Source organism: Lissotriton helveticus, chromosome 6 (assembly GCF_964261635.1).
Source record: "Lissotriton helveticus chromosome 6, aLisHel1.1, whole genome shotgun sequence".
Lineage (NCBI taxonomy): Eukaryota > Metazoa > Chordata > Amphibia > Caudata > Salamandridae > Lissotriton > Lissotriton helveticus.
Genome location: NC_136067.1, coordinates 2,049,506,436 through 2,049,524,182, shown reverse-complemented (window position 1 = coordinate 2,049,524,182; position 17,747 = coordinate 2,049,506,436). Strand labels below are relative to the sequence as shown.

The following is a 17,747-nucleotide window of genomic DNA, read 5'->3' as shown; positions in this document are numbered from 1 at the left end:
CACAGATGGACACTGTTGGGCACAGCCAAACCTGGGACCTGAGGGCCCCAAACCTGACCTGTCCCTCCAGTAAGCCAAACAGAGGGACCCAACCTCCAGCTGTAGGTAGCCAGAGGTTGACCCTGAGAGCCCAAAACAACTCAGTCTTGGAAAGAAAGGCCTCTATGGTGGAAAATGATTGGAGGAAGCTGAGCCCAAAATTAGTGGAGCCTCACTTCAGTACTCCATTTCAGCACCAGCCTTTTACTTTGCCAAAACACACCACAGGTAGAGATTCCCTATGGTGGAGACCCTCAGACACCCTTAGGGTGAGGGATTGCTTAGTGGACCATGAGATAGGGGGTAACCATGCCAGTGCTGGTACTTCCTTATATGGCCACTCAGGCAATATAGGCTTACCTGGCAAGGCTAGCCTTATCTCCTTTCGTTTGGGGGGGGGTTATGTAGGAAGGTAGATCCCTGACTATGGTTGCCCCCAACTTTTTGCCTGGTGTTTTGCTGGTTTTCTGACTTAGCTGACCTGGAACCCTGCTATTCAGGGCCCCAGGCCTACTGCTCTCTCTGTAAAATGGATTCCATGTACCTTAGGTACATATCTAAATTGGATACTGAGTCACCTTATCAGTCCCTGTACAGTGTACCTTAGGTACCCAGGGCATAGGTGTACCCAGGGCCTACCAGGGGCTGCAGCATGTATTATGCCACCCCTGGCTGGCCATCCAAATCTGACACAACTGGCTGCACGACAGCTGGGGCAAGGTGGTGTACTCACCCTTTGCTTTAGATATAGTATACCTATATCTAACCCTAAAATGGACACACAGATCTCCTATCAGTCACTCCTATGGCAGGCCTTAACAATCCTGAAGGCAGAGTGCTTGGAATCGTGTGAGATGGTGCTCTGGCATGAGCTGAGCCTGTCTGCGGCTTTCGGGATCCATCCCTTAGCCGTTTCCATGATATCGCATACCATATACTCTTAAGTGCATTATAATCCTCGCGGTTATATGCCAACTCTGGTATCGCTTTATCAAAACATGTCGAGTAAGGTGTCATACGAATTGGAATACTAACCCCTCGCCAATTCTGGCGACGGGGTTAGCATTCCACCCTTCTAGAGGGACACGACATGTATGTAACCCCTAACCCCGGTTAAAGTCAGACAGAGCCTTAGCATCCACAAAATGGATGCTGCCACCGAGACACAAGTCTGCCCTCCTGCTGCTGGGAGTCCTCCCAGAGCAGGAGATAAGGACAAAGGGTTTCCTGCCAGGGGCGGTGCCAGCACCGTCCCAGACAGGATTTTGTGTATTGTAGGTAGGCAGGGCTTCAGAGGAAGGTGACTGCACGTGGCACCCCGGTGCTCACTGTGCATAGGCTGGCTTGAACCAGTTCCAGGGACACTCCAGACCCTGTGCTGGGGAAAAGCCCGCCAAGGAAGTGGGTGTAACCACCCCCCTCCTGGTCCCACCCCTAGGGCAGGACTTAGTCGCGTGCCAGCCCCCTTTTCCCAGATAAAGGTAGGGACTGGCCCCCTTCCAAATCAGATCATCTTTGGAATCAAGATACCACTTTCCACGAAAGGACTTCACGATTTCTTCCTCAAGATTCTCCCTTGTGGCTAAGGAGTAGTCACCCTGCATCCGCAGGCACCATCCAAGAACACTGCGGTCTGCTGCACGTCCTTCCTCCGGAATCCGACTGCCCAGCTCGACGAGACCCGGCTTCCCTGGCACCTCTGACCTCTACCCACCTCTACAGCACAGCTGAGAACCGTGGGTGCGACGAGACCTCGAGGGACCGGCCATCGCCAAGACTGCACGACTTCTGCACAGCAAGCCCACCGAGTAAATTCCTGGTGAGTGCTTTGGGGTCCGAGAAGCCCCCACCCTGAGCAGCTCCAGCACCGAAGAGCAGCCCCCCAGCATCTCCACGATCGGCGTGGGGCCCTTCTGCTTTTTGCTGCTCACCGCGTTGTTTGGCTACTAGCCCGCTGGCTTGTGGCCTTCCGAACGACGCCCGACGACAACACTGCTGCTAGTCTGGTTGCTCCAGACTGGCCCTTGCTTCCCTCCATCGGAGAAGTACCCTGGACCCTCCTGGTCCGGCTAAGACGCCATTTTAGGTCCACCGCGTGGGCCTTGCATTTGCCAAGACTTGTTGCCCAATCCTGGGTCCAGCGACGTCGACAGCAAGAACCTTCGTGGGACAGCTCGCACCTCCATCCTGGTCGCCGACAACGCCTCCTGGTCCGAGAGACTGCAGAGCCCAGCAGCGCCCACTCACCTGACTGCGGTGACTTCGCCCGGTGCCATCCTGGTGCCCACTTAATCACTGGCTAGTGATTCAAGAACTTGGTCCCCTCTGCTTTCAGGTTTTCTTCTTCCTTGATCCAGGCTTGGATCCATCGAACTTTTCTTCACTGGTCGCCTGCCAGCAACTTCCTTCTTCCAGGCTCCTGGTCCGGCACGAGGATTCCCGACGTCTTTTCAGACCTATGCAGCTTCAGCCCCTGGGCTAGGTAACTTCGGCATTTCGGTGCCCCAGCATAGCCTCACTATCCAAGGGTCAGGATCCACTGTCGTTTTCTCCCTATCAGGTCGGGTTCGCCCGTGAACACTAACTTTGTGAATTCTAGCTTCCATAGACTTTGTCCCGCATCCCGCGTGAGAGTGCACACTCTGCACCCGAGTTCCCTAGGCCTCCTGCTAGTAATCTAAAGGTTCAGTAGTCCAGTCCTAGCGATCCCAAAGCCTCTGAGAATCGTTACTTACCTGCTAGTAATTCGCATTCCACTTTTAGAGTATATGGTTTTTCGTGCCCCTCGGGCATTTGTGTATAACGTGCTAACTTAAGTATTTTCATAAGAGTTTTGTTGTGTGCTTAGCACCCTGTCCTCATAAAGAGTACAGGGTTGTTGTGATTCTAATAAATACACTGTTTATTTTCATAACACTTGTGTGGTGTCCTTTCACTGGGTGTTCAAGGGGTAATGTGATGGTAAAACAGCTGGCTTAACACGCCCTCTAGAGTCTTAGCCTTAGACTGCTCGTATCCATGCTACTAGGATAGCTGGTCTATAAGGTTGACTTACAACCAATCATCAATAAGGGTTGTTTGGACTGATATATAGTGATCACTAGAATAGTGACCACTGCACATCAGGCCAACTTCTCACAATCACGATTTTATGTGTTTTAAAACAGGATTACTTATCAGTCCTTATGAGAGAGCAAATTGGTGAATAATAATTTTTCAGTTATAAAAGTTGCATTTAATTCCATGAGCACCTCAGCTGTCTGTATTTCTTATGCTGGTGAGCGTTGTCAAAAGTGGCATAAAGTAAAATTATGCCCCCCCACGGAATGTGAGGAGGGTCTCTTTTGCAACCCATATCCCACAGCTATTCACTGGTCTGAAATGGGCCACCTGAAGGGTTGGGCCCCCCCCCCCCCGCCTCTGAGGAGCTGCAAGGGCTTGTGTTATGCCCTTGGGGCTATATTACAGAAAGTCCCCCAGGGGCGCAACAGCAAGTATTACAGAAGGGGCCACTGGGTCTTTTGCGGCCCCTTATGTAATACTGATAGCGCTGGCACATACGTAGCGCCAGCGCTATCTCAAGAGGGTATTCTCTCATTTGCATTGAGGTGTGGCTGCATACAAATGACGGGATCTCTTTGACTCTGTGCCACTACCGTACTATGGAAACGGGCACATAATCAAAGAAGCTGTCAGGAGGCGCACTGAAAGTGCACCACAAAAAGGTGGTGCACTATTAGTACACCCTCTGATGGCAGCCCTCTGGAGGGGGGGAAAGGGGTCCCATGAACCCCCCAGACATCCCTTTGCAGGTGAGTGCAAAAAGTGTTCAGAGACAGCGGAAAGTGCTTAACTATATCCTGCATTCTGTATCATGTAAACACCAGTACTTAATCGCTACACCTCCTTCTATACCTAATGAAAGCACAACACGAATAAAACAAAGGAGGTCTCATAATATTGATGAATAAAGACTAAGCCAAGTTAACTGTTTTCACATTAATAAAGCAAAATTTCAGGTACAACTAACAACTAAGGGAATCGTCATGAATTGTTGAAATTCACGTATGAATCTGTGATAACATTAAGGAGTATCCTTTCTGTCTTCTAAGAACTTTTCAGGATGGCTTCCCAATGATAAACAGTACTGTTACACCGCAGAGCAGAAAGAAGCACTGCTCACACCATTTCTTGGGTATATAGTATCAGGGTCGGACTGGCCTATAGGGCAACCACAGGCAGTGCCCGAGGGGCTGGTCTCACAGGTGTGTGTGGGTGTAAAATGTAGTAAAGGTAAGCGGTTCTGGCACTTTAAGGAATGTTAGGAATGTTCACATTTATATGTTCTAGATTAAGAATACCTTGTTAGAGTACGTTGTAAGAATGCATCATTCAAGGATTAACACTTCACCTGTGAAGTACTGGTCGTGGGTCCTGTAATGAATAAATCTACTTATTGAATTTGGAGTCTCATTGGATTACTTCTAGAACTTGCACACTACACTTATTAGTGACGGGAATTATGGACTGGACTCACTGACAAATTAGAAAATTGTGTGTTGTGACTTTCTTTTACGGTTTTCAGAAACTGCAGCATTTATATATTTGATATCTGGTACATTCTTCGGAACGGCGTTTTAAATTGGATGCGCACTGTGTTTTCGCCTAGCTCTTTTCCAGGCTGAAGATGATTCCTGCATATGTGCCTCAAATTAACGGTCAGAAGGGTGCCGGAAAGCAGTTGACTGTATTTATTTCTGCGTTATACATTTGAGTGTTGAAAAAGGATTTATTCAACTGTTAAATTGAGGGGTTGCGTGTTTGCTATCGGTTGCTGGTATCGGGCAGCAGTGTTGGGTCAGTTACAGGCATTATTTAAGTAACGGCATCTTTCAAAAACAGCATCGCACAATCTACTTACTCGTTTCGTCGCGCATTGGGAATCTCCTCACTTAGGATTCTGACTACGTATGCGCACTCGATGGCTTCTCGGATCCTCACATCATCGTGTCCTCTCAAGATTCCAATGGCGCATTGACATTTAATTACATCATCGCGTCTTCTGATGCGCAACTCATGTTACGGCCACCATTTTGTTTTTGTTATTGTGCATTGCTTAGCAACAGAAAACACTGAGCATCGCGCTATGAAGGAAATTCGGCATTTCTTTTGTTATGCGCATATTTGGAGCATCGCGTTGCAGTTATTCGAAGCTTTTCTGATTTGAGAATTTATTCATTTAACTGAACTGAACTTGTTTGAAAACTGTGTTTTGGCAAGTATTTTTAAAGACAGTGAATTTGTTCTGCACTTGAAGGAGAAGCTCATTAACTTTGTTGTTTTCTCAAACTGTATCACACTCTCTTGGTTTGCTGTTTTACTTATAAGATTAATATACACTACCTATCATTATTTAGATACAGATACGGCTACCAGCAATAGTAACTATGTTATGCAGCCTCCTCCATTTCTTGAACTACCTGACAAACCTATCAAACCTTGGCATAAATGGCTCAGAATTTTTGAGAATTATTTAGAAGCTATTGATGCTGGTAAATATTCTGCTTCTCGAAAAAAAGCATTATTGTTTAACCATCTTGGCAGCGCAGGTCAAGAAGTTTTTGATAATTTTCCGATAGTTCCAGCGCCTGCTAGAGATGACACATGGGATGTCTTTAACACCTTGGCTGCTATGGATTTTCCCCTCCTGTGCTGTTACTCCAGATTTCCCATTGTTCATGACGAGCTCAGCTCGTCATGAGCACACGATCAGTGTACTGCATGACGAGCTGAGCTCGTCATGAGCAGCGAAGGGGTTAAAGAGGCTCTTGCACGCATTGGTAAATAGTACGTAGATGAGCCTTCGGTAATGGTCGAAAGACATACATTTTGCAAACGTAAGCAGTCTGCTGAGGAATCTACAGAAGATTATTTAGCTGTTTTACGGGTTTTGGCCTCAAAATGTGTTTTTGGAGATTATTTAGATACAGCATTGAGAGATCAATTTGTTTTTAATTGTTTCAATAAAAAGATACAAGAGCGAATTTTAACATGCAAAAACCCCTCTCTTGACGAGGTCATGGATATTGCTAGAAGTATAGAGCGTTCAGTGGTTTCTTCAAAAATCCTATCGGAGAATCCTAGTAATGTTTCTACACATATTCCCAAAATTGCAGTAGTTGCTGTTAATTCTCCATGTAACTAATAGTAGACTAATGTGAGTTTAATATCACATAGAAATGTATTTAAAAAGAACACTGAACGGAAAACTGGAGGAAGTTGTTTTAGATGTGGTTCCAAATTTCATCACCGAAATTGTCCAAATTGTCCAGCCCAAGGTAGGCGTTGTGATAATTCTAAGAAGATGGGGCATTTTTTCAATGTTTGTCATGCAGCTAAAACTAAAGTCAGAGTTGACCAACTCGATGTAGAAAATTATATTTTGTCTGAAGCTATTAGTAATATTTCTGTAGCCTCCGTGGAGGTTAATGTATTGGGTAAGTTTGAAAAATGTAGTAAAGGACCAATCTGTGAGACTAAAATTGGTACTATTGGTTTGAACATCATGGCTGACTCAGGATCTCCCTTTACAATATTGGCTGAGAAAACATTTGATAAGTTTTGGTCACGAAAATTGTCAAAACCTACTAGTATTAACCCTAAAGCATTTGGGGAATATGATATTATCATGAAAGGGTACTTTGATTCTAGTGTGCTATTCAAAGGCAGGAACATTTATACTAAAATATATGTTGCTGTAAATGGAAGGGATATTTTCGGATGGCAAGACCAAGCCAAACTAGGGATTATTTTAAGACCAGTGCATGATGAACCTGTAGTACTTGGTGATATGCCAGTTTTTTCTATTCAGGAGGTTCCTGAACAGGATGATTTGTCTAAGAAATTGCATGACAAATTTCCCAATGTTTTTTCAAATAAAATTGGTATGATTAAGGATTTTGAACACACTATCAAAACTCAAAAGTAATGCCACTCCTGAGAACTGCACCGCTTTCAGCACAAGAAGATCTCAAGAAGTTACTCATTAATATGTGTTCTCAAGGTATAATCGAACAGGTTGAGTCGTCAGAGTGGGTTTCGGCAGCCGTGGTCGCACGAAAAAGCTCTGGTGACATACGCTTGTGTGCAGATTAAAGAGTCCTAAATAGGAACATTCTTGTAGACTGCCATCCTCTACCTAGAATATACGAGATGTTAGCTAGAGTTGGAAGTAGCAAATATTTCTCCACTATTGACTTACGCTCTGCGTATCATCAGATACCTTTGCATAAGAGTTCTCAACATCTTACTACATTTGTAACACCATTCGGTGTGTACATGTACAAACGCATGCCATTCGGGCTGGCGTCAGCCGCCAGTGTTTTTCAACGCCTAATGGATAAGATTTTTGGTAATCAGGTCGGTATACCAGCTTTCCAGGGTGACATTTTAATTCCTACTGAAAGTTTAGAACAACACATTGTCTTGTTAGAGGAGGTTTTGGTGAAGTTAGGGGCGAATGGTATGACAGTCAATATTGATAAATGTAAACTTTTGACGCAAGAAGTTAATTATTTAGAACATAACATCTCATCAGAGGGAATACAACCTAAGGTTTCACTTCTTAAAGGTATTAATGATGCAACTGTACCGACTGATAAAGATTCTCTTTGGGCCTTTTTAGGCTTAAGTTAATATTATGCTTGCTTTGTCCAAGGGTATGCAGTCATTGTTCAACCTTTGAGAGATCTTTAAAACAAAAAATTTGCAAAGTATGTTTGGTCGGAAGAATGTCAAAGAGTTTTTGAGTCAGTTAAAAAACTTATCGTAACTGCACCAGCTATTAAACCCTTTACGCATGGAGCAAAATGCATCATTACGGTTGATGCGAGTGCTAAGGGTTTGGGGGCAGTCCTTAATCAGATGGTTGAAGGCAAAGAATCAACTATTGCTTTTGCTTCGCGTACATTGAATGCTAGTGAGAAGAATTATAGCACAATTGAGCGCGAAGCATTGGCATGCTCTTGGGCATCAGAAAAATGTAGAATTTATATTTGGGGTACCAAATAAGAATTACATACTGACCATAAACCATTAATATTTATGTTCGGGACAGTTGTTCCAATAAGGCTTCATCTAAGCTACTTCGTATTTTGTCTAAATTGCAGGAATTTAATTTTGAGATCAAGTATATTCCCGGTGGGAAAAATGTTAGGGCCGATTGTTTGTCCAGATTACCGGTCAATTCGGAGGATTTCATTGACTGTCCTAGTAAGAATTTAGAAGATGTGGAATATGTTTTTACTGTTCAGGATATAAACGAACATTTCGAGATTTCTGAATTGGAGTGGGTGAATTCTTGCGATAATGATGATTGTTTGGTTCAGGTCAAAAAATTTCTAGTGAAAGGTTGGCCAAATGATAGGTGCATGTCTATGGAATTAAGAAGTTCTGCTCAAGTTGCCTCAGAGTTATCTGCTGTAAATAATATACTGATGAGACAGGATTTGTTTGTTCCTCCAACTAGTCCGAGTTCAAAAATGATTGCCTTAGCCCATGAGGGACATTTAGGAATGTCCGCCACTGTAAAGAAAATCAGACAAACTTACTGGTGGCCAGGGATTGATGGTCAAGTAAAGAGATATGTGGAGGCTTGTTCAGAATGCTTATGTTCAGATAAGCACTGAAAAACGTCTAATAGTCCTCTCATTCCAGTCAATTGGCCAAGTAATACGTGGGAAAAGATTGGTTTGGATTTTACAGGTCCTTTAATTGTTGTTGGTTATGACAAGAGATTTTTTTATTGTGGCCATTGATTAATACTCGAAATGGCTGTATTTTTCATTTGTAGGCAATGCAGATTCGGCTTCAGCTGTTTCTTTCTTAAATTTTTGTTTAATATTAAAGGAAGAGTGAAAGAAGTTGTCACCGACAATGGATCTCATTTTGTTCTGATGTATTTACAAATTTTCTTACTAAACATGATGTCAAACACATAAGGGTACCTTTATATAGTCCAGCTTCCAATGGCCTGGTGGAAAGCGCGAATAGATTGATAAAAGAGGGTGTTCAGACTGCTGTTGCAAACAATCTAAACGTTTTGGAGTTTTTGCAGATCAAGGTGTGGAATTACAACATTACACCTCAAAGCACTACAGATGTAGCTCCTTTTGTTTTATTAAGAGTAAGGAAGCCTATTTCTTCTATTACTCCATCATGGCTTTTGGGAAAGGTTGAACGTTATCACAATATTGATTAGCAGAAGATTCGAGAACATGTTGAAGCGAAACAGAGGAATTATAAAGCAAATTATGATAAGAAAATGCATGTTAAAGAAGGAGTTCTGAATATTGGTGATTGGGTGTTGGTAAAAAAAACAATAAAATTATTAAAGGTCAATCAAAGTTTTCTGAACCTGTTAAAGTTTTGAAAATCAACAACACATCTGTTTTGTTACATGAGAAAGGGTGGTGGAACAGTAATGCATTGGTCAAGGTCTCCTCTGAACAAGCCAACATTATTTTACAGAAAATCAGTTCTACTAAAACATCTCAAAGACAGGACTGGTTTGATCTGGATAATTTATCAGTGTCTAGTCCAAGAAATGTTCAAGAAATCCAGGATCATCATAATGTTTTTGATAGAGGTGATTCATCTAGTGTCAATGAGACAGAGGTTTCCAGATCTGTTCCTGGGTCTTCCAGTGATATTTCTGTTCCTGCGTCTTCCAGTGATATGTTTGTGGAGACAATGTCATGAGATGTAGTGCACGTTTAAGATCTGCTTCTATTCATTCCAGGGATTATGTGTACTTTTGATTGCCTTCCTTATGTTACATAATTTGTGTTTTATTTAATTTTATATTATTTATTTCTTTTAAAAAAAAATTAAAAAGGGGAGGAGTGTAATATGTAGTAAAGGTAAGCTGTTCTGGCACTTTACGGAATGTTAGGAATGTTCACATTTATATGTTATAGATTAAGAATACCTTGTTAGATAGAGTACGTTGTAAGAATGTATCATTCAAGGATTAACACTTCACCTGTGACCTGTGAAGTACTGGTCGTGGGTCCTGTAATGAATAAATCTACTTATTGAATTTGGAGTCTCATTGGATTACTTCTGGAACTTGCATACTACAGTGGGGCCGTTTTATGGGGCTGTGTGTGCAGGGCCGGCGCTAGGCATGGGCAGCGTGGGCGGCTGCACAGGGCCTCGCGCTCAGCCCACCAGCATGGGGCCACGCACTGAGGATGTGTCCTGTTTGTTTCCCTGGAGATATATTTTAAAAAAAAGGTGTCGCCTTGCAATTAAGGTCCATTGGAGGGGGCCCCCTCCCTGGGCCTCTCAGGGATGGTGTCTGTCTGGAGGCAGAGTGGAGGGAGACGCTCCCTCAATTGCAAGGAGACCATTCACAGACACTGTGGGGGGCCCATTGTCCAGCATTTTGGCGCCCCCACATTTTTAACTTTTAGACCACAATCAATTCTCACACCTATCGGGCTGAAGGTGTGAGAAATGCTTGTGGAGTAAAAGTTAAAACTGTGGGGGCGCAAAAATGCTGGACAATAGGCCCCCCACAGTGTCTCTGAATGGTCTCCTTGCAGGGGGCCACTTATCTAAATTAGAGGGGGCCTCGCAGGTTGCCTTTTAGCCCAGGGCCACGCAAATCCTAGGACCGGCCCTGTGTGTGTGTTTATGTTAACTGAAGGATAACGATGTCTCCAACCGGCGGCCATGTTAAGTTGTACGTGTTCCCCACCTCAGCTACTTACCCCCCTTCATTCACGTCATCTCGTGGCCTTCTTCGGTCTGGAGAGAACCTCACTGCACCTGTCATCCCAGCACGCATCCTTCAGGACCCTGGCGGGGGCTCTGTTTCTCTTCACCTTTGCCGTGTTCAAGCCAAGCCTGGTCTCGTTGTAGGCCTCACGCCTCTCGTAGGCCGCGCGCCTCTCGTAGGCCTCACGCCTCTCGTTTATGGCCTCAAGCCTCTTCTCATTGGATGGTCTCGCGACTGTCACTGTACGGCCTCGCGCCTTGTCAGCGTACGGTCTCGCGCGTCTTGTGGCCCTCGCGCCGCTCGTTCTATAACCTCGAGCCTCTCCTTGTATGGCCAGGCTCGCACCGGTCGTTGTGCTCCTCGTGCCTCTTGTTATATCCTCTCGTTACATGGCGTCAAGCATCTCTCATTGGCTGGTCTCGCGCCTGTCATTGTACCATCCTCGCGCCCCTCATTTGTATGGCCTCGCGCCTCTCGTTGTACGGCCTCATATGTTGAGCGGAAGCAGCGGTTGCTCCAGGCTGAGAACGCTGGAATGTTCTGGATTGAACCGGCGAGCGAGTGAGTCAGTTGGAACCAGGTGGTTGAGCGGATGTTATGGATGTTACGGAGCTTCTTGTAGTTCTTTGAAATACATGTACTTGTACATTACTAGCCGGTCCACGCTTATTTAATACTTCTAAGCCGCACCACAGTGAAGGCGTTCTCTTCACTGAAGGCTCCGACTGAGACTGGATACGGCTGTTCGTGTCTCTCGGTGCCTCTCACCATCCCTTGCATCCTAAGAGTGCCAGCAGAGGCCAACACTCTTGCTGTCAGTCCCACTGGCCCACCCGCTGCCTTCTTTGTTGGGGTATAAACTATCTGTCATCGTCTCTTGAAGAGGAACCCGAGGGTTCACCCGTAGTCCTGGGACAACAGGGTCCAACGCTCGCCGCATTGCCACACTGACCAACACTTCTTCAAACCCTCAACCTACCGAGTTGTCTTGTTAGGATTTCAATGCCCTGCAGCAGTTGCATTAACCCTGGACCTGTCTGATGAACAATATTTCCAGCGGATGCACTTAGCCTGCACGCTCAGATACAGATAACTTTAAATCCTTTTGAGATCGAAGAAATGAGTAATACTCAGTTGGGTGACGATAACACTTGTTCTTACTGTGCTAATAAAGCTTCATGCCTGTGATAACAATCGTGTGAGTGATGCAACCCATTCACATCACATCCACTGCGATGTGGGTCATTACATCGACTCCCCAACATTATGGCACTTTAGATAGTCGGAGATAAGGATTAATAAAGAGTTAAGGGAATGGCTAATTAATTAACAAAATAGGGCAAAGGCTAATGCTATGGCATAACAAAGACAAACCTATTGACTTTTAGTCAGTGGTTGTTTCTAAATGTACCCACTCTCTCCCTTGACTTCTAAAATCCCCTCTCTCTCTCTCTCTCTCTCTCTCGCTACCGTTTCTGTTGTCACCTGGGTAGATCATCACACACATACTATGGTAGTATATCTACTTGTATAGGCAGGTTGGTTGCATTCCTGTTATTTTTACACGAGCATTGAGTAGCTGAAAATCCTGCTTTCTTTTCTTTAATGTGCCTATTATCTGATGTAAAAATCTACCAGGTCTGAGGCAACAGAGAGGGTGGAAAGTCCAAGAATGTAAATGTGTAAGGTAGATGTTGGACAAGGGTGTACCCAGAAAAATAAATTACCCCCACTATGAACTATGCCACAAATAACTGAGCAAGCAGGGGAGGCAGGCTGCCTGGCAGTTGTTCAGAAGATTGCTACCCTTGATGGAATTTTGAAATTCTTTAAATGTCCTTGCTTTTTGCCATCCTTCTTCCAATCTTTTCTTCTTCCTCTCTGTAATTTTCCATCCATTGATCCATCCTTTTTTTCCTCCATGTTTGTCTTTGTCCTTACTTCCTATTTCACCCATCATCCTTCCTTCTTGCCATTCCACTGTCCATCCTGCTTTTCTTCCTTCCTTCTACATCCATCTTACCTTCCTTCCACACATCACTCCCTTTTTATCCATCCTTCTCTCCATTCATACTTCCCTCTATCATCCATCCTTTTTTCCATCAATCATTCATTGCCTTCATCCATCCATCTCTGCATCCCTTCATCAGCCTCTCTATCCTTCTCTGCTCTCACCCAACTCCACCTCCATCCCTCTATTCTCCTGTATATTCATCCATCCACCCTTCTCACATCCTCCCAACCTTCCCTCCCTTCTTTCAACTGAAAGAGGTCATACTTATGAGCTTCTTACAGACCAGCGCCTCTAATCAAAGTCAAAGGAGCCATAAACAACACTTTTCCATGCTTTCTATGACACAGAATTGTCCAGTGACACCGGCACCCGCTCAAGCCGAAAATGACGCCCCTGATGCTGGACATCTGTGCTGGAAGCACTGCTCTTCAGGTATCAGGGTGCCCTGTGCCCTTCTGTGCAAGCGAAGGTTGTATTTAGGAGTTTGACCAGTTGTGTCCACACCCTTGGTTGCACAGACCGCTCATACAAAGGTTCATTAGCTATGCTTTAAAGCTAATATTTTATCGTTCTTCCAAGTTTCACCCTGACTCATTTACAAGTTTCTTCCTACCACCATATTATCTTGTTCTGTTGGCTCAGTGCCATAAATGCACGGTTTTGACCTCTGCTCTCTTGCAGGTCATGAGTTCAAATCCTAGCAGGCCAAACTCAGTCTTTCACCTTTTCAAGTTTGATGAACCAAGTACCTGAAACTGAGAAATAGTGCAATTGGTTATTTGCCAAAGCCACAAAAACCAGTGATTTGTAAAAATGTAGGTATTGCTATTGCCTTGGTTTTAGTAAGCTGCTTGCAACTGGACCGCAACTTGTACAAGATCTTCTGCTTTCGTGAAAATGTCTGCTGTTCGTTCACCCTGGGCCTTTGCTATAGTAATTATTTCAATGAAAAGTAATGAAATGTGAGCTTTTACCTTTCTCTATGTTACTCGAGGTGTGTGGGCACCTGTGTGTGGTGGTACATGCAGTGCAGGTTACTCAGGATGTTGGTGTCTAAGTTGTGCCGCCATCTTCAGTGCATGTGGATAAGATACTGTCGCCGTCGCTGGTTTTATTTTGAGTAGAATGCTCAGCTCCCTTTAGACTCTAGATTTTCCCCTCTGATGTGATGAGAAGCAGACTTTTCTTATCCGGTTTGCTGTGATGTCACATTAAAACACACAGGGCCCGATTCACAGAACTACCTCAAGACAAAATCCTAAACTTACTACCATTTTGGTATTCACAGAAGGCACTTATTCATTTCGGAATTCACAGAAGTTAGGAGTCCTAACTTTAGGACTCCTAAATGCTTTCTGTGAATACTGAAAGTCTTAAAGTTAGGATTTTTCTCAGTTTAGGAGTAGTAAAGTTAGGACTCCTAAATGCCTTCTGTGAATACCGAAAGTCTTAAAGTTAGGATTTTTCTCAGTTTAGGAGTAGTAAAGTTAGCACTCCAGCATTCCACTACCTCATCAGACATTCTAACATTCCACACACACATCACATACATACTGGCCAAGCAGCAGGGAACAGTTAGCTAAAGGAAAGGATGCGAAGCAACAATACAGGTTACAACAGCTTTCTAATCTCTGTCCTAACCGTATCACTCAGCACAAACCCGTTTTAGCCAGAGGGAGAACTGGCCTGTAGATATTTTGAAATGTTTGTGGCACAAAACATGCAATCCAATTACACCAAAAGGCACGAAGTCAATTCGTTGTTTTATATTTTACTTGACAGATGGAGGAGGGTGGCCTTTTCATCTGGGAAATATTGAAACTTTAAAGCCTGTTATTAGAGCTGTTCTTTCTAAAATAACAATTTTCTCTGGCTATGGTCCGCAGCAGCGAGAACAAAGGCCGGGGCTGCGTGAGCGGTGCGTTCTCTCCTCTGCCGCAGAAAACAAGATGAAAGCACCGGCGCAGAACACAGCATCGGTTGTAGTTCATGAGACACAGGAAGCTATTACAGGTAATCAGGAGGCAAAGAAGCAGACGGCTCTCGAACACAGCTTTTAACTCTGTCGCTGCCGGGCTTGTAATGCTTTCCTAAGGAGGAGTGTTTACGTATGCAAGGCGCAGTCCAACATAAGCTCCTCGCAGAGCCCTTTGTTAGGGCCTCATTCTTACTACGGAAGAATGACTCTACAATAACTTTATCATGGGACAAATCCATTTATGTACTTGGCGATTCTACCCATTGATAAATTACCACGCAAACACGAGATTTGAGGCTTTAAGCAAGGAATAATGCGCAGACTGAGGTTATCACACACGTTTTGCACAGGTTTTCCTTCAGTTACACTGCTTGACCCTATGCACGTTTGAGCGGGCACGCTCAGCATCGTCTAGGTGACAATACTATCTGTCCTAACAAGGAAATAAAACAAGCATTTACATCGCAATAGGTCTCGCAATGACATTGTTTTGAGTTATTGGCATTGAAAATGTTATTGTTTCTTTTCCCTTTGTGAAGCATTAATCAAGTAATGTCATTGTAAATGTATTTTACCCCCTGTTGCCCCCGCATACACACATACATAGAAACCGCACTACAAACGGGCACACATGCATGCACACGCTGACAAACACACGCAACCCGTGAGACAGACACACTAATACATAGAGGTGCACGGGTGCACCGAAGCACGTGATCACACTCGCAGGTAATATAGTAATTAGTAATATACGACCCAGGGTGTACCAGGCAACTGGAACTGCATTTTAAGAGACACATGCTCTCCTACAAAATCTGCAGAGATTAGCACTGCATCTGTAGTTTAATAACTGTTATATGAAAATTGGAACTTCAAGTCCCAGAATCCATTGTGCTGTAAAGCGTCAGTCCTTTCTGCGAGAGACCCTGAAGACATGGGGTCAGAAGGCAGGTTTGAACAATGTATTTTCTTTCATTTCAGCACTTCGTGCACTGTTACGCTGCACGCCCGCCTGCACCACGAGGGTCAGTCGTATGTACCTTGTGGGACGTATGAAACTGAGTGATACAAATTAGAGACTTCTGGGAAAGAGGAGTGACTAGGAATACTGAGCACCGATGATGAACCCACCCTGAATTTTAGAAAACGATTATCATTGGATGGAATCATGATTATATATAGCAAATGAGGTCAAAGCGCAGAAAGAGGCACGTGTGCAAATGAGGGGCAAGTGTGCAAATGAGAGACGCTACAAATGAGGGGACACACATCCAACCGAGAGGAATGTTTGCAAACGATAAGTCAGCGCGCAAGTGAAATGCATGTTTACAAATGAAGGACGTTTGTGCGAACGAAGTACCATGTCTAAAACTAGAGACATACGATACGTCTGATGCAAGATGTGTACCTAAACGAGGGAGTGGCGTAGCTCAAAAGCGGCTCCTTTGGAGGGTCTCGCTTGATTTCATAAATAGCCAAAAATGTCCACTTTCCTGGCTGGTCCGATACCCCTAAAGTACCCTAGTTGCGAAACTGAAAAGTTGAGAGCTACAGTGAGGGCCGTGAGTGCAAACGAGACACACTTGAGCACCAAGGGTCATGCGTGAAAAGAAGAGTCAATCGGGGAAATTAACAACATGCCAGCTTACTGTGAAAAACATTCAGGGGCGTTGCTTGGGGGGCTTACACCCTGCTAATAAATGTGTTCTGTAGTAAATAGTTGGATACAAGTGCTTTAAGTCGGATCTGGCGATGTGTTAGCCATATGTCACTTGGGATTTTTACATGCCGATGAAAACACAAATACACACCCTAGTTTCTGTTTTAAAGAAGTGACAACATGGTTATTTTACAAGATAATGTGATACCCCCTCACAATCTGCACTCCTCTCACTTTTACTGTTTCTTAAGACACGCTCCTTCCCTGCTTTACGTATATTATACACAGAGTGATTGATAGGAAATCTGACTCCCCTCCTCATACTGACAAAGCTACGCCCCTGTGCACACGTGGGCATGCGTGTCAGTGCCGGAAATGTGTGCACGCAAGGCATGTGCATGTAACTTCATATGGATAATGTGAGAGATGTGCAGAAATGTGGAGCAAGTGTGAAAAAGAAGGAAAGAGAGTGTGGGTGTTGGGGAGTACCATCGTATGAGCACGAGAGGGCACGTTTGCAAATAAGGCGGTTTCTGTCCAATTCACCAACATGTGAAAATAAGTAAAGTTAGTGTGTATGTGCACATATCAGTGCATAAGTGTCAGGAAAGGACGTTCGAAATAAAAGGCAGGCTTCCAAATGATGGGTATGTGTATCAGCAAAAAACTCCAGTAGACGACTGTATGAAATCACCAAGACATTGGCAGGAAACGCCCCTGACATTATTCCCCCTCCTTCCCAAGCCCTCTGCGAGGACTTGGCAAATTTTTTTTTTACCAAGGTGGACGATATCTTTCAAGCCTTCACAACTAAATCATCTAGGACGAATGGCGCGCTATCAGGTCCACATCAGACTATCGCTTTCTCTAACTTTCAGGAATTGTCAGATGACCTTACAACGAGCATAGTCTCTACAATTAAATCAGGCTCTGCTTTGGACCCTTGCCCTCTGTCAGTGCTACCACCAGTCTGGGATTCGATTATACCAACGCTGACACAAGTTTGCAATGCCATCCTGTCCTCAGGGAACTACCCCAATTTATTAAAGAAAACTTTACTGAAGCCCCTATTAAAAAAACCTGGCCTCGACAAAAAGGAACTTAAAAACTACAGACCTATAGCGAGTCTACCGTTTCTGGCCAAACTGACCGAAAAGGCGATGAATACCCAACTCTCAGACTACATCGAGAAACATCGATTGCTGGATGACTCGCAATATGGTTTTAGGAGATTTCATGGGACAGAGACTGCCCTTATTAAGGCTGCTGACGA

General features: G+C 44.3%; 1 protein-coding gene and 1 long non-coding RNA gene across 4 annotated transcripts in view; one reads left to right on the top strand and one right to left on the bottom strand.

Annotated features, from left to right (window-relative positions):
- SLC30A3 (solute carrier family 30 member 3) overlaps positions 1 to 17,747 on the bottom strand; it is a 534,152-nt gene that overhangs the window by 297,902 nt on the left and 218,503 nt on the right. Inside the window, exon 1 of one of the 3 annotated variants that reach the window (XM_078650095.1) lies at positions 10,815 to 11,134. The exons of the other annotated variants lie outside the window; for them this stretch is intronic. Coding sequence (XP_078506221.1) covers positions 10,815 to 10,891 — 77 coding nt within the window. The 5' untranslated portion in view covers positions 10,892 to 11,134. Of the gene's footprint in view, positions 1 to 10,814; positions 11,135 to 17,747 lie in introns of those variants that run through there. 3 annotated transcript variants of the gene reach the window in all.
- Positions 11,259 to 17,747, top strand: part of LOC144763984 (uncharacterized) — a 49,784-nt gene continuing 43,295 nt past the window's right edge. Inside the window, exons 1-2 of the long non-coding RNA XR_013596290.1 lie at positions 11,259 to 11,383; positions 14,723 to 14,849. This is a non-coding gene — a long non-coding RNA (uncharacterized LOC144763984). The remainder of the gene's footprint in view (positions 11,384 to 14,722; positions 14,850 to 17,747) is intronic.